The 18,416-nt window shown below is 36.1% G+C and overlaps 1 protein-coding gene across 7 annotated transcripts in view; it reads right to left on the reverse strand.

The window, feature by feature from the left end:
* The window catches only part of rbms3 (RNA binding motif, single stranded interacting protein), a 362,894-nt gene that overhangs the window by 48,021 nt on the left and 296,457 nt on the right, over positions 1-18,416 (reverse strand). For all 7 annotated transcript variants that reach the window (XM_041244823.1, XM_041244820.1, XM_041244822.1 and 4 more), the window contains one exon: positions 17,785-17,864. In XM_041244823.1, coding sequence (XP_041100757.1) covers positions 17,785-17,864 — 80 coding nt within the window. The remainder of the gene's footprint in view (positions 1-17,784; positions 17,865-18,416) is intronic.

The raw sequence follows: 18,416 nt of genomic DNA on the forward strand, positions 1-18,416 counted from the left end.
GTTGTGTGACCCTGAGCAAGTCACTTTTGCTCCATCTTTTGGGCAAGACATTGTTACAAGTGACTCTGCAGCTGATGCATTTTTCACACACCCTAGTATCGTCTCTTGTAAAGCACTTTGTGATGGTGGTCCACTATAAGGTGCTTTATAAAAGTAAAGATTACTATTATTATTAATGTTGTAAGTTACCGTTGCAATGGAACACAGCAGTACATTGAATAATAAGTTATTGCAATGTGGTTATTGCATTGACTTTGACAGGAAAGTCTTGAAAAGAAACTAATAGACTTAAATGTATTTGATAGTTTTCTTTCTTTCATGATGTAGTAGCTGGACTTGTTTAGAATAGACGTGCTTTTGGAATTTTCTTTTTAAACAATTAACCATTATTAATGGATCTACAATATAGACAGCTTTTGTGTGTATTTTAATTACTGCACATAAGTATAACTTGACAATGCAGGATTACAGGGTTTTAAAAATGCATCACTTTACATTTGCTATATCTATTGTCTTTATTGCGAGGAGAGAGAGAGAGAGAGAGAGAGAGAGAGAGAGAGAGAGAGAGAGAGAGAGAGAGAGAGAATTTATCATACAAGTACTGAATGAACGGTGTGCTGTGGGAATCTAAAAAGAACAGTGTTGCAGGAGGGACCTTGATCTGGAAACACCACAATGCTTGTAAAAGAAATTCTCTTTCTCCTTGCGAACATGTTAGAGAGAAAGTTGAGAAACGACACGTGATGTGTGAATAAAAATATAAAAACTATCAGGAGTGAAATATGTTTGTAAATAAATCACTGTAAGGATATAGGTAAGGCATTGTTGTCACTTCTTTTAGAATAAGATGATTAAAAAATATGGCTGAGGTCCTGAAAGCAGGAGGTTGATACAAAATGCAATCTCCAAAAAATGAGGTCATAATCATATTTTGAGACAACGCCTAATATAAACAGTTTCCTGCTGAAACGTTTCAGAATATATGGCCTCTGTGAGAAGTGCAGACATCTGTTCAAAGCCCTGGGTTGTTTGCTCACATGCCACATAAAAAAGTGAAGTTTTAGAAATACAGTTGTACTGATGACCTTATTTCTACACTGCTTTTAGCACTCTAAAGTCAGTTATGCATGACAGACCTTTGGGTCCTTGAAATGCAGTAATGTCCACTGTCGCACCAGTGCTATAATGCAGTGCTTTCTAGTTTTCTGCAGTATAATGTGTGCAACTCAAAAGTCTATGCTTGCACACTATATCTGTTACAACGTGGGCAGATGGACATATCTCCTATAGTACCATTTTCTTTTGTTTCAGAATTTATTTTTTGCTCACTAAGGGGTTTAAAATGGGGTTAAATGAACATTGAAAAAACACTCATCTCACAACAGGTTGGACTGAATACAAAGGAATTTTGAAGTTTATGCTATGATGAATTTTAGTCTAAAGACAAGTGAAACTTGAGCGTTATTCTGGAGTGAATAACAGGCTTCAACACATAATGATACTGAAAATACACATGGGTTGAACCCCTAATTGCTTTAATTGAATAAATGGCTACTAAGTATAGTATTAAAGATGTTTTTGCACAATTAAATACTTTACCCAAGAATTCTAACTCACCCCTAATATCTAAAACAATAACTAATTAAGCACAACAAACAGCTCTACAACACACTACCAGCCAGACTTACTGTACCGTACACTATAAGCTCATTGACACTGCTACACCACTCATTATAATTAATAGACACCAGAGAAAGAATAACCTGTGACCGACAATGAAATAAGTAACTGCTGGGAAAAAGGAAGGGCAATCGCCTACCCCTGACCACTGCTTTCACATAGTGACAAAATAAATCAGCTGTCAATTAGAAAATATCACCTCCACCTGTCATTGTGACCTTTCATTTCAAAACACCAATAAAAAAAATAAAACTAATAATAATAATAATAATAATAATAATTAATAAGATAACCTTTAATGGCATTTTTCCTGACTGGGCATGTAGTTTAAATCCCATTCTCCATCACTATCCAAAGTTGATTAGAATGTCACTTGGAGTTTTTGCTTTTGGTCACATTGTTAAACGGGGTCAGGCCATGGAACAAACTGGAGGAAAACAAGACAGCTAACCCTTCTACTGCACACATACATGCACTACATCTACTGGTATACACAGCTAACCCTTCCACTGCACACATACATGCATTACTGCATCTACTGGTATACACAGCTAACCCTTCCACTGCACTACATACATGCATTACATCTACTGGTATACACAGCTAACCCTTCCACTGCACTACATACATGCATTACATCTACTGGTATACACAGCTAACCCTTCCACTGCACACATACATGCATCTACTGGTATACACAGCTAACCCTTCCACTGCACACATACATGCATTACATCTACTGGTATACACAGCTAACCCTTCCACTGCACACATACATGCACTACATCTACTGGTATACACAGCTAACCCTTCCACTGCACTACATACATGCATTACATCTACTGGTATACACAGCTAACCCTTCCACTGCACACATACATGCATTACATCTACTGGTATACACAGCTAACCCTTCCACTGCACACATACATGCATTACATCTACTGGTATACACAGCTAACCCTTCCACTGCACTACATACATGCACTACATCTACTGGTATACACAGCTAACCCTTCCACTGCACACATACATGCACTACATCTACTGGTATACACAGCTAACCCTTCCACTGCACACATACATGCACTACATCTACTGGTATACACAGCTAACCCTTCCACTGCACACATACATGCATTACATCTACTGGTATCCACAGCTAACCCTTCCACTGCACACATACATGCATTACATCTACTGGTATACACAGCTAACCCTTCCACTGCACACATACATGCACTACATCTACTGGTATACACAGCTAACCCTCCACTGCACTACATACATGCACTACATCTACTGGTATACACAGCTAACCCTTCCACTGCACACATACATGCATTACATCTACTGGTATACACAGCTAACCCTTCCACTGCACTACATACATGCATTACATCTACTGGTATACACAGCTAACCCTTCCACTGCACACATACATGCATTACATCTACTGGTATACACAGCTAACCCTTCCACTGCACTACATACATGCACTACATCTACTGGTATACACAGCTAACCCCTCCACTGCACTACATACATGCACTACATCTACTGGTATACACAGCTAACCCTTCCACTGCACTACATACATGCACTACATCTACTGGTATACACAGCTAACCCCTCCACTGCACACATACATGCACTACATCTACTGGTATACACAGCTAACCCCTCCACTGCACTACATACATGCACTACATCTACTGGTATACACAGCTAACCCCTCCATGCACTGGGCAACATCTACTGGTATGAACCCTTCCACTGCACACATACATGCATTACATCTACTGGTATACACAGCTAACCCTACTGCACACATACATGAACATTGTATACACAGTGCCACTGACACATACATGCACTACATCTACTGGTATACACAGCTAACCCTTCCACTGCACACATACATGCACTACATCTACTGGTATCTTCATGCATGGGAAATTAATGAAGACTTACTGTTGAATTGTACCGTGCTGAAGCTGAGCCTAAGGGACACAGCAGTGATCACTTCTGCAGTTTCCTTCTTGTCATTGATATTTAAATGATTTTGTAGTTGTGCCTGACCTACAACTCATCCTTTTTCTCTCAGAAATTAAACAAACAAGTGAAAAAAAAACAACTATTTTAATACTTTCAATACAGCAAAGGAAAAGATATAAACAACAGGATTTCAAATCGCTCATTCGCCGGAACTTGAGATACCAGTATCCTGAAATGTAACGTCACTTGGTGCAAGTAGCGTATAGCTTATAGTTCTTTTCCACACAACTAATTCTAAAAAGTTTATATAAAAAACAATATTTACATAGTTTGTAACACAATGCAATATTTACGTGACACACATCTTTTAAAACAGGGAGTTTTTTCCGTTTCTTTACAAACCAGTTGTGCTTTGCTCAGAATTGTAGGATTTGTAGTTTAGCCAGAGCTTCAATCAATGACAGGCTGATTGTATAAAGTGGCTGCTGTTCTGTTCAATCAGAAAGTAATAAAGAGATAACCATATAACTATCAGTTATATGAAAGTGCAGGACATGGCATACTGCAAAGAAATATAGAAATCGCACAGCTGCAGTGAAAAGTTAAACAGTGGTTACCTGCCACCAATTTGTTTTTAAAGTGTTTTGCTTGCTGAAAGGTTTCATTATAAGTGTCCAACTTCAAGACACATGACCAGAATTTTTAGAGATGATTGTAAATGGACTTAAACTGCAAGCAACATTTTTGGTAATGTTTGTTTAATCTGCAAAAACTGCTGATAAAGCTCAGAAAAAACGATGGTAAAACAAGTGTGGTAAATTCCACAATCAATTTGCAAATGTACAATGATAAACATTTACAAAATATTAATGAAATACATTTATTCTGCTGTTACTTAAATATTTATGTGAAGTCACCTTATTAAACTGGCTGCAGGGAGGTTTGTCTTGTACTGTACAGTTCCTAGTAATTAGCCTACTTCAAACTATTCATGACCAGAACAATGATGTAAATGATTTTCAGCTTTAGAGAAAGTGGTAACATGTGGTAACTGTTTATTTAATTACCCCTGACCCAATAGGGGATGAAAAAAAGTATGTTTTTGCACAATATATTTTAAAAACATCAAATCTATAGCACCTTTAACTTAACTTAGGATGATCCATTGAACTATTGAACCAAACCACCATTTTGTTCAAAAAGCCCTTCTCAGTATTCGCAGATATTGCAAGGAGTAGTGAAACAGGTTATAAAGAACAAGAATTTAATTCTGAGGGTTTTTGAGCTAGACATATTGAATTCACTGAATATGTAATGTAACAAGTCAATTGGATTGCATGGGAAATAGGCAATTACTTTTTGCAGGAGAATTATAGGACTGTTGATGGATTGTCAGCTGCTCTGCATTGCCATCAAATTGCCCGTACAGGCAGCAATGTTATTATTTTGATGTCTACATTCAGTCCTAATACACAATATTAAGTGATGGGGAGACAGCAGGGGCTGAGGTTTGATTAGATGCATATAGATTTAACTTGACTGAGTATCTACCCTGGGAAATTTCATGAATATGTAACTCATACAATTTATGAGCGAAGCTTCCGCTCTGCCTTCTGCACACAATTGCAGACAGCATGTTCCTTCCTCCCCCTTCTTAAAGATGGAACTAATTAACGTTATTGTAGGTAATGTACTTTTCCAACTGACTTAATGCACTCCAAAGCTAAAAAGAATTGCTTCTAATTTAGGCTTGAACTAAGTTTTGAACAAATGCGCCACATTTTTTTGTCTCGTAATGACACAATTAGCAGAGTTTCGACTAACCTGACCTGCCCCATTAAATGGAAGTTGCCACTGCTTTGACATCCACTGTTTTGACACTTTTGTCTCAGACTAAACTAGCTCGATGTTCCGAACTCAACTGGGAGACCGAAAAGCTTTGTGAAATGCTATTATAACTGCCTTCATCATAAGAACACAATTTTAATATACAGTAGTCGAAGCAACATGAGTGCATCTTCCTGGAATTGGCAACATTTGAGAGTTCTGACAGCAGCTCTATAACAGAGGAAGAAACAGTAAATAAGTGCTAATAACTCAAGTAACGAAGGACAACCCCTTTGGGTTTGATGTTCTGGCTCCACTTAAAAATAATTGGGCTTTAAACATCCCTGAATTCAGCTCTGTTTTTTTTTTTTTTTTATTCCTACTGGTTTTTTTCTTGTCCACTTTCTCCCTCACAGAAACACCAGCAAAAGCCAGGACTGCTTTAAGCTTGCGAGAGCTTGTGTTACTGGCAAGAAATTATAATGTTAAATAAATAAGTAAATAAATAAATAAATAAATACCCAGACAAATTGTCCCAGTGACATTTACTGTTCAATTAGTTACATCTACCCTGTCAACTCTTATTTTTTATTGTCTGTCTAATCCTTATTCCAATCATACATTAATGAGCTCAGAAAATAATGCAATTTTCCATGAAGGCATGTGCATAGACAAGAATATTTCAGGGTTACAGCCTCAGCGGAAAGGTTAGGGAAGGGTCGTAACCATTATGACAGCGAGCTCCAGTCAAGGATGGGAAGTGTTGAATAATAGCAGATACAAAAAAATATATAAGACATAGATCAGGTTCAAATGCTGTGACTACAGGGTTACAATAGTTTTCTAGTTTGGTTTCTGTAACCCTGAAGTGTGAGAAATCTGGCAGTAATGCTAATATAAATGAAAATAAAATAAAATGACAAACATTTTGACTACTAGTATTCCTCAATGTCTTTTGTGTTGAAGTGAGTTTTAGTTCACTTTCTTACATCCCTGGGTCTCCACGTCAACTTGATGGTAAAACAGGAAGTCAGCCATCTTGTGTAACCAATCAGATGCAGGCCAGGCATCGATTGGTTACATCAGGGCGCCGGGCTGATTGCAGGGAGGAGTTTGGTAGTACAAACGGGACGCAGCTACGTGAGTATGACCCCTTGCGCTGAAAATGTAACATACAGCAGGAGCCTGTATTGTTTTGTTTTGTTACTTATTGTTTTTGTGTTTTATAGAAGAGGAGTGAGCGTCCAGGAGCTGTTGCTATGGAGCCAGCGCGAACGCCTGAGCACTTCCTTTCACGACACAACACACGCAAGCACCACAACCCCAGAATTGAGCATGCACACTTTCGTGCACAGAGAACATGGGATGGGACAATGTCCATTGTTATTATCATTTGTTTGGGTCTGTAAGCCCGCTGTGTACCCCCCCCCCCCGATACCATAGTTGGTAGAGGGGCGGCTTCTTTTGTTATTGTAAATAAAACATGGATAGTTTTTGGAAGAAATACTGTCTGGACTATCACTTTGTTCCTCACAACACTTGTAACTGACAACAGGCAGTTAAACCACAAAGAAATTGAGTTCTATTATTTCTAATTGAAAGACATAAAGTAAAGTAGAGATTCAGCTATATAATAAAACAACAAATTATTACATAACATGCATAAAATGTAAATTAACATGCAAAAAATAATGCCATACGTTGAGAAAAGTATTTGGGCACCCTTACATTAGTATTTTGTGTGCCCACCCTTTGCTTCCTTTACAGTTTGCAGTTTTTTACATTTTGAAACCAAATCTTTCTGAGACATTTTTGCCCATTCTTCAACATATACAGCTCTGAGTTTCATTTTTGCAACAACAGCTTTCAAGTCAATAAATAACATCTCAGGATTCAAGTCTGGGGACTGAGATAGCCAATCCATAACTATAATCTTCCAGATTCTTTTGTAGACTTCGCAGAATGCTTAGGGTCATTACCCTGATGGAATACAAACTTCCGTCCAGTAAGTTTTCTAGCACTGGTTAACAAATGAGAGTGCAAAATTCCTTGATATTTTGCAACATTCATTGATCCTTCTACAAAAGGTCATCAGTGCCTGAGGAGGAAAAACAAGCCCACACCATCACTCAACCTCCACCATGTTTAACACTGGGCATGATTAACTTTTCTTTAAATTCTTCTCCTCTCTTATATTATATTTGGGATTAGTCTGACCATAACATTTGGTTGAAGAAATCATCAGGCTTCTTCAAGTACTTAATTGAAAACTCCAATTGCTTTCTTTTGTCTATTGTTTTTAACAAATGTTTGTATGAAATTCGTTTTTGCATGTTACTTTTCATTTTATGCATCTTGTGTAATAATTTATAATAATTTGTTGTTTTGTTGTAAAGCTGAATCTCTGATTTATATCTTTCAATAGAAAAATTTGAAATTATAGAAATCACTGTACGGTTTATCTCATTTTTTTTTTTAACTGTCTAAATACTTCTGTCTGCAACTCTCTCTCTCTCTCTCTCTCTCTCTCTCTCTCTCTCTCTCTCTATCTATCTATCTATCTATCTATATATATATATATATATATATATATATATATATATATATATAATAGTGAAGACTGGTGGTCAAAAAAAATGTGGAGGCAGGAAAAAAGCTTCCTTAAGTCACCAGCAGCAGAAGAATCTCATTATTCTATTCTGACTAATACTTTTCATATCTTCTTAACCTTTTGCCCCAATTCAAAGCTGTTAAATGCATTTTCTCCACCAGCCAGCAGAAAAAATGCAATTTATTCTAATAAACTTAACTGTTACACACTGCCAACGTATGTTTAAAATACAACATTAATATAGCATTTAGTTTTCAAGACCATGTCATTTTAACATACTTTGCACAAAGTTGGAAAAACAGGTGAAAGTCAGACAAAAATCAAGCACACCCTATGGACTTAATTTGTTAAACTTAATAAATGGCCGACAAAATAATTAGATATTGTTTTGTACATAAGAAACGTATCTGTTTAATATAAAAGAAGCAATTCAGATAAACGTTAGTTTTGGAGTAAGGTACATTACTCTACTATATCAGCTGCTACGTCCAAATAGTAGACACTGGCATCTCTGGAAACATGGAAGTGGTTCAATCACGATATGGGGTGTTTTAGCAGTTCAGGGACATATTCATGTGATTGAAGGTCGAACGAACACAGCCATGTATCAACACATTCCATCTGATTCATTTGGAAGTGAATAAAAAAAGTTTGAACAACAACATTTAAGGTCCTTTACCAGAGATTAATGACCTCATATTGACCAATCAGGTGAATAGGCAATCTCCAATCTAATGTACATTAGAACACATTACTCATTATGCTACTTAAGCAATTTTCTCACAATAGGCTATTAGAATCTTGCTAATTACAATCTTACAGAAGAACTTCAAGGGTGGTCCGCTTTACTTGAATCATTTAGATTATTGTTTTTTTTTTTTTTTTTATTGTAATTTACTATTTAAACAAGTGCGAGGCACTGAGCTTGGCATGAAGATGCTATTTTTTACATTTGCTGCTCATTTACTTTTTTTTTTTTTTTTTTTAACACACCTAGAAAGAATACAACCTAAGTTAAAAGACACAACACAGGGGATCATTCTGAGGGAGCACATCAGTGAGTTCCAGCTGTATTGGTGGAAAAGTACCAAAGACAAACCTTTGCTGTGGACAAACCTTCACAGATCACCAAAAGAAAATATGCACTGCTAGATTGTAAAGGCAGCCCTGGTGTGTTGGTAACTAATGGCAGTAAAAGCTGCATTTTCTTTAGTAAAAACCTTTTTGTGATCATCAAATTATTTTCCACTTAGGTGAAAACCTTTTACTTGTACACCTGTAATTAAAATAGTAATGCTATTTTTCCATTTTCTTTTTTTTTTTAACAATATTTGTACATTCAGAAACACTTGTCTTATGATTCTGTGATTACAGTTAATCTGTCCTGAAGTTTCAAATGTCTGGAAATAATCATTGGTAGATCTAGTTTAGTCATGCTGTGCCTTTACAGTGGTTACAACTGGAAATGATTTGCATTTAAAAATATGATATCTGGTACCACACTAGGTTAAAGAAAACTTGGCTTTTCCTTGGTCAACTGGAGAGTAAAGTTGTCTTAATGGCCTCTTTCCTGTAGTAAAAACAAAACACATTGTTTCTTTCCAAACTGCACATACAGTATGATGAATCAAAGTGCACAGCAGGCCATTTGTGTGGTATTATTTTGTTAGATACATGACTTTTAATATTTACGGGTTTCTGAGTCTGGCCTACAAGCACAATGTGTTCTAGTAGGTTTTACACAGTTACACAGGGCCGACTTAGATCATTACTAGGTAAAATAAAACATTGATAGATGAACAAATTTGGCACAACTGCAAGATCACAGATAAGGCTAACCCAGTCGTAACATCTCGCCTTAAAGGGTACACCTTTTTATTTTATTGTGTTACATGTTCCCATGTGTTGCTACAACTGTTTACGTAAGGTATATGCATTTTATTTATTTATTTATTTTTTAACATTTTTAATTTTTAAACTTTTAAATCACATTCCCTGCCTCAAGATGGCTTCCCATGTATTTGCACTGAACTACATGTTTGGTTTTAATTATTTTCTCCTTCTCTTTCTCTCTCGTTCTCCATTCTCAAACACACAACCCCGAGTGAGTAAAACATTCATCTATATATACTGTTGTGTCGGGATTCAATTACTAATTAATTATTCACTTGAATCCCAGCACGTGAACTAATTTGTGCAACCCCGTGCTCACATACTATTAAATACTTTAAATGCATGTGAAGTGAAGTGCAATCCCTGTGCCTAAATACAACTATATATTTTAAATCACTCATGCTACACAGACTCATTTATATCGCATGCACCAATACCTATACACCAACATAACACACCACACGCAACATATAACACACAAACATGGACGGGGCACACTGCCACAACACTTTAACATGTATCCAGTTTGTTACATTCAGCAAACATGCAGTTCGTTCAGAGTAATATTGGTGCTCACCGGTGTCAGCATTAACCTTTCAGATTCCCTTTGCAGAAATCTCATTAGGCTTATGAAAATGAACCGTCTCATGCCTACTACAGCAGGCTATTAATGAACCCCTTTCAAAAAATGGAAATCCTTAATCGCAGACAGATGTGTGAAATGTGACTTTCCCAATGGCATCAAATATGACAAGCTACAACTGCTGTGTTTCGGTCATTCTGCAGTATTTTTTGGTGATCCTCTTATCTGTTACTAACAGCACCCCACAACATTTAAAATAAAGTAAAAGCAAGTGAAAAGCAACATGAACTGCTAAATTACTGTGGACAAGAATGTAAAAACAGGATACAACACATTTCACAATCAAGACAAAGAGGCCAAAGATAACTGGTATTTCAATAATAGTTATTAAATTATTATTATATTCATCAAAATCAGAATCTTGGTTAACCACAAACATGGAATGTCAGACCTTTTTTTTTAATCATAGGTCTTTGAGTTCCCTTACTCAGAATACCCCTTAGCATTCAATATACTTTCTCAAAGTAATTCAAGTCTTCAAAGATGTTTTTGTTTCCATTCTGAAACTATCACCGAAATTAAAAACCATGAATAAAAAGATCTTGCATAACCATTTGCATTTCTTTCTCAAAGCGAGCATGTTTGAAAAAAAGGTTAAATCTAAAATAATTTTTGTGTACAGGTCTTCAAACAAGAACCCCATGTGAAAACAAATACATTTGGACAATTTTTTTTTTCAAATAATTCAGTGAAATGTTATCTGTTTCACCATATGGGGGCTGAACGTTCGCCAAATATTTTGCTCGAATAGACTACAAAATATTTGGCAAGGCGCCTAATGCGTCCTTTCCAGACTTGCAACTACAGCTCGCAAGGCTTATGGTTGCCATTTTTTATTCTTCCATTCCAGGAATTATATTTCCTTTAGATTGAAGCATGGGAATAATATAATACTGCTGTTGCTACGTTGACGATTTTTTTCTTTATGATCCTTCTTTATCCAAACTGTATCATATCGTTTTATCCTAGGGTTACTGGATTCGGAACCCCCATGAAAGTGGAAAGCAGAGAGATTCCACTTGTCATACAATTACTGAATATCACAAAAAGTGTATTCCTGGCTATGGCTATTTATAAACCACATACAGTATCAAAGAGTTCAAGAATCATGCAATCTAAACCTTCACGTATCAAAACTCAGGGTTTAATCCTCTATGTTTATTAATCCTCAGGTATCAAAACCCACGTTGAATAGGTTGTGGAATGCCTACTGTAATCACACTACATTCCCACCCTATGGTTGATACTTCAACAATATCACCTTTAATCCTTGGGGGAAATGACTCTACGACTAAATCCCAGGTTTGCCAGCTTACAATGAAACCGTTATCAAAACAGAAGCATTAGCAATGTTATTAGTTCTGTAAATGTTATTATAATTTCTTGAGTAGAGCTCAGTTTAATCATAATAACTACAATCATAAGCACAAATAATTGCAGTATCCATATTAATGATGCTATCTCTTTCGCACTGTGCATTACAATTATTTCATTGCACTTCTGCCAAGTCAATTGCAGATGAAACAGCCTTTAGGTCTATTCCATTCTTGTCATCAAAAATCAATGTAAGCTATTTCAGAGATCTGAACTCTGATACCAATACCCATTTGCTTTCGAGGCCTGATCCATTACTGTAGCTCTAGCTATCTATTCACCAGCAGCACTTAGGCTTTCCAATATGTGGCTCTATTATCTCCAGTAGAACATAGAACATATTTTTTGAGTTATTAATTTTATTTTTTGATGCTTTAGTCTAAAGAGACTAAAGCATGTTAATCGAAAGCATTTTGAAGACTGAATTTTAACTTCAGTATAGAGCCGTTTTAATCAGAAGCAGGAGGGAACTACTAAAAAGAGGCTCACTAATGTCATACATATATAGCAGGGCTAAGTCGTTAATCATCTAGCTGATTCCTTAAGAGAAAAAAATCACTAAGCTTGCTTTGTAAATGCACAGACATGTAAAATAACTTTTTAAGGTATGTCTGGTGAAATTATTCCTCCTTTACTATGCATTTCGGAACTTATTTTTAGTAAATGTTTGAAGTGTAAGTGAGATGGTCTTTGCAATTCCACTGGTAATGGAAAAAACTGAGCAAAATAACTTCAAGATAAGTTTCAACTCTGCAGTGTATATGCATGAAGAGTGGTGAGATATTGCCAACAAAATTATTTAAAGAATGAGACATGTATTTGGCTTTTGAAATACTTCTGGGAAATATTCTACATTTGGTTTTACAGGATTAATGGGTACGGATTCCTATTAGCCAAGCAGACTTAATTACTGCGACACAAAAGTACCATTTAAGAGATCGTAGTAAAGTTAAATGTAAAAATTAAAAAAAGATGGAAGTTAGAACTGGTCCACCCAAAAGATCTAAATCTGTATGTTAACAGTGCATGGAAAGTGCATGGGAAGCCTCCCTATAAAAACAAACAGTATACTTATTATATTGGTACTGTTAATGTGGCAACAGGTGCTACAGAGTGTTAGTATCACGAAATACATCTTATTCACTTACAAAATTACATTGACAAGCATCTATAAAGCCAAACCAACATGTTTTGCAATTCCAATGGAATAACTCACAAAACCTTTTCATTATTATACAGAACTACTAAGTTCAGTTTTACTATATTAATATTTTAATTTCTGTTCAAAGACCAATAACATACTTTTTTTTTTTAAATCTTTACATATTAATGTTAAAATCAATGACAGAAAATACAGGTAAACTAGTTATGCCAAAATAAGTGTCATTCTGCTATTTTGTCTTTCTCCATTGGTGGAGTTGTGCTATGTTTTCATCCAGTGTGGCTATACGTTGCTGGGTGTGTTTTCTGCAGGATGAGCTCCAAGGTTTGGGATGGTCCATTCAAAGCAACGTGCCAGATGTTTCCTCCAGGCTGTCACCCCAGGGGAGTGCCCATGATTTTGCCGGATGAATGATGTCAGGCAATATGGGTAACCAGCATGGCCCCAGAATTAACAAGAATATTCTGGATAAAATACAAATGTTCTGCCACTATCTACTATTTAGAATAAGCCTTACCTATTGAGGCACTGGGAGATGGAGTTCTTAAAGACTATCTCCCAGCAGCAATCCAATATGGGGATAGACTACAGACCTACTTTACAAACAGTGGAGAATACCAGACCTTATTTAATTAATCAGAACAGGCTTTAAAGAAACAGTCTATAAATAAAGTGCTGGCCTCAATGCCTTTTGTTTTTATAACGAACAGTACTATTCTTCTCAGCATGATACGGTACATATTCTTTAAAGGCTTGTGATTGTAATCCTCTAGTGAGAATGTTAAGTCTATAATCACACCATAGCCAGTGACTGAGGTAATGACCAGTGTTATAATCATTAACGAAAACGGAATCTGAAACAGAACTGAGAAAAAAACTAAACAAAACTTCAATAAAAATTTACACAACAAAACAAGAGAAATGATAATGCTGAATGTGTTTTCTGTTGCTAGCAAGCAGGGAATAAATTATTATTTTATTATCGCTGTTTCTCATTGGTTGATTCATATGTCAGTGAACATAACAATATATGAGGTGTCTGTACTACGACAGGTCATATGGCGCAAGTTCACTTGGTATATGTTCAGTGTGTTTTGTGTGTCAGAACTTGTCGAGTAATGGCAGCTACACACCAGATGTGATGCAACAAGCGAAAATGTGCAGCGATGTGACAAAATGAATAGAACCTATACTTCTGATAAGTACTTTCACACCATCGGTGACACGATAGGTGACATGAGAGCGACAACAGGACCACCCCATAGGGATGCAAAATAAATAGGATTGAATCCTATGGGGGGTTTTTTTGCGATTCGTCGTGTGACAACTAGGAATTGACCAATCAGAGAACAGCTTCAATGCACGTGGTCCAGCAGGGTGAAGCGGTAATCAAAATGACAGAGGAAAAAATAATACTTGCTGTGGAAAAATATCCAGGTTTATGACAAAGATCATCGCAATTATAAAGATACAGATTTGAAAGATAACATATAGGTGTCCATTTTGATGGAACTGAATAAGCCTGGTATGTATAATTCACTGCCATATATGTTTAAATACAGTCACAGAAGGCACTCATAATTACTACATCACATTGACAAATGTATAGCAGTCTTGAACATCATTTTGTAAATAGAAATTTTTTATAGTTTTATAGGCCTGGCAGTTTTTAAATCTGTTATACCTCTGTCGCTTCTGGTGTGTATGTTGCTGCAAAAATATCTTGTTGTCTGATGAAAAATCGCATCCCGTCTGGTGTGTGGTGGTCTTAATGTAAAAAAAAAAGTAGCTGTCTGTTCTACTGTGAGTTTGCTTTCCACACCAACAACCAGTGCTAGACAAAGTGAAATATATTAAACTGAACTGAAACTAAAACAGAAATTATTATTAAAATGAAAACTGAACCAGAAATATACTGAGGCACAAATGATACGCAACACTCACGTCTAATGGATTTAATCAAATATTATAAACACAGATCCCAAACAAAATCAGAGAAAATGTGAACAAAAATACGGATCAAATAATCTTGATAAGTTTTCAATATTAAACATGATACACTGTTAAAATGAAAGCATTACGAAGTTAGTAGCGGGTATGACCTCCCTGAGCATTAACACAATCCTGGCAGCGCTGATGCATAGACCTGATCAGTCTCTGGATAGACTGCTGTGGGATGTTCTGCCACTCTTCCTCTGCAGTTGTAGCCAGCTGGTGAAGGTTGGCTGGTCACGGTTGTCTTCACGTGATTACACAGATGGATCAGTCAGTTGTGACGGTCCTGGGCCGGTGTGGTGATCTTCTGCTTTCCAGGACATGGCCTGTCCTTCACACAGCCGATTTCTTGGTTTCTCTGGACTATTCTGCTGATTGTTGAAGGAGAACATCTCATTCTTCAGGCCACCTTCAATCATGGCAATAGCAACCAGGCGATCTTCATTACTCAAACGGGGCATAGTCGTATCTTTCGCTGTTCTTGCACTAATTAAAATCAAGTATTTTCGAATGGCTATTTATACAGATTCTTAATCAACTCATTTTGCCAATTTTAGTTCAACTCAGATAACAAACACTGAGCACCTGGTGTTTTTATGAAATCACATGATCTGAGCTCAGTATTTTGTTATCCCAAGGAACAATACTACTCAAACAATCAACAAACCTATCTGCTCACTATTTAAAATGTAAATAACATCATGTATGTGCCCAATGAGCTATTGATGTAAAACTGAATCTGTTGCACTTTCACTGTGCATCGGTATATATAAAAACGTTCATAGCCAAACTGAAACTGAAACTTGAATTGAAACATTTTATAAAATATAATACAGAAATAGAAACTGAAATAAAAAATCTCGACTGAAATAACACAGGTCATGACTTTTACCATACGAGTGCCTCATACAATTCACAACTGAAACAGCATGGAAGTTGTATTATATTACTGTGCAGTGACACAGGAATGTAACGTACTAAACATATAGGAGTTCTCCCTGGACCACGGCTGCTGTACCATCCTAATCAAATGTGTATCGATATTACTAAACAAACACACTATGGCCTGCCTGGCCTTGGAATAACAAGCCACTTCTGACAAGTAATGATTCATTACTCCAGTCATAAATTACTTACCAGGTCCATTATTTATATCTACCATTTCCTAATCTTCACCTTAAAACAAGCCAAGTGACAAATGTTGATTCTGATTGTGAAAGTTATGGCAGCTGTTGTGGGTGAGACTAGTGAAGGGTTTATGTTTGTGTGTGTGTGAGGGGTTGAGGGGGGGTATCCACAAGGGATGATGATCCATTAAATTGCACTTTCTTGTGGGTGAACTTTCAAATTGCCAGTCTCTAAAACAATGTTCCTCAAATAATACTGTATCCTTGAAAGTATATAATGAATAGTTCTCCCACATAGCTTCCCTTATCATTTACAAAGAATAAGTAGCTTCAAATGTCATTTTTAATTGCTTTTTCTATTGTGTTTTCAATCATTCAGAGTGGTTCTGGATTGTGTTTCTTCTAGTTTTATGATAACTTTTAACTTGCTTTGAGTTTGGAGCGCTTGGACTGCACCATTCAACTCCAATCATGTGACTTTTCAACTCTGCTAGCCCAAGCTACTCTACACACACACATATATGTGTGTGTGTGTGTGTGTGTGTGTGTGTGTGTGTGTGTGTGAGTGTGTGTGTGAGTGTGTACATATACAGTAGAAAGAGTGAGCAATAAAACAATAAGGGAAATGTTCGTAAGTTAAATGGCATTTGAAGTGACTTACTCTTGAAGGTAAAAATATAAACTCAAATCATCTGCAACCTGTAAGAAGTTTTGATTTTGAGTAATAACGAACTGCGAGGACCTGCTTAAATATTGTGCAGGTGTGGTGTGTTCACCTTCCTGTTGTAGGTTTAGATATCCTGCAGAGGAAGCAGACCTGTGTTTGGAAATGATATCTAAAATATAATACAGCAAAGTTATAGCCAAATTATATGTTTTTTCTGTATTGTTGGGCTCTTATTTTGCTGGTCCCTCAAGCAATGTCATAGAGAAATAGGTACTGTAAGAGAAGCAGTAAGGTTGGCAACAGATTGAAGTGGCAACACTTTTCACTGTATTTAATGTACTATTTCATTTATTATGCACTTCCCACTGTATTTAGTGTATTATTTCATGTATTATGCAACTATCATATATTATGTACTTTCCACTGTATTTAATGTATTATGCCTTTTTTTTTTTACTGTATATCATGTATTATGCATTTCTCTGTATTTAAAGTATTATAGATATTCTTGTATTTATTGCATCTTGTAAAGCGCTTTGTGATGGTGGTCCACTATGAAAGGCGCTATAGAAAATAAAGATTGATTGGGAGGTTCTCTTGCCTATCTGATGCAAACAGCAACAAGAATATTGGGTATACCCAATATAAATACCCAAGTAAGAGCTGAAATACAGAAGAGATGAAAAACCCTACACTGTATATAAGACAGGAACAGTAAGAAAAATGTTTTGGTGACCTGGGTAATTTAATCTGTAGCATGGTTTCATTGTAACAATTAATAAAAAAAAGACTTGAAATGACACTTACCTGGTACACCTGGTGGTGTTTTCAGGTATTTTCCATTAAAATGTTGAATTACTACTTCACATTTTTCAGTGGACTCCATTCTAGAATGATACAATAAATATATATATATATATATATTTTTTTTTTTTTCAAAAGATATATAGCTTAAAAATCGAGTACATTCTTTAGTAAAACATTTACGAATAATGTTTTATAAAGAGAAAGATACAACAAGATGATTCAAGCACATCTTACTTATAGTACTTTAAGAACTTGTTTTCTGAAATGAAACTCTGAAAAGCAACACCCTATGGACAACTTAAATGATTACGCCAGACAAAATGCAACAAAGGCTTAATGTTATCTGTGAAAATTATTCTATAGTTGTTCTTATAAGAAAATATTTTAAATAAAAATATAAATATTAAAATACACCCCATATACTGTAATGCATACGTAATGTAAAGGCCACAAAAACATGCCCAATTATTTCAGTCAATGAGAGGTGCCATGGCCTACGAGTCGGTCACACATTGTCCCCCACAGAGAAAGCCAGTGAAGCGAGCGCATGCTCTAATCTGCGGCACACTTTACTTCAAACTGAGAGTGCTGCTATCAGCGAGCGCATGCTCTAATCTGCGGCACACTTTACT

This window comes from Polyodon spathula, chromosome 3 (genome assembly GCF_017654505.1).
Source record: "Polyodon spathula isolate WHYD16114869_AA chromosome 3, ASM1765450v1, whole genome shotgun sequence".
Taxonomy (NCBI): Eukaryota; Metazoa; Chordata; class Actinopteri; order Acipenseriformes; family Polyodontidae; genus Polyodon; species Polyodon spathula.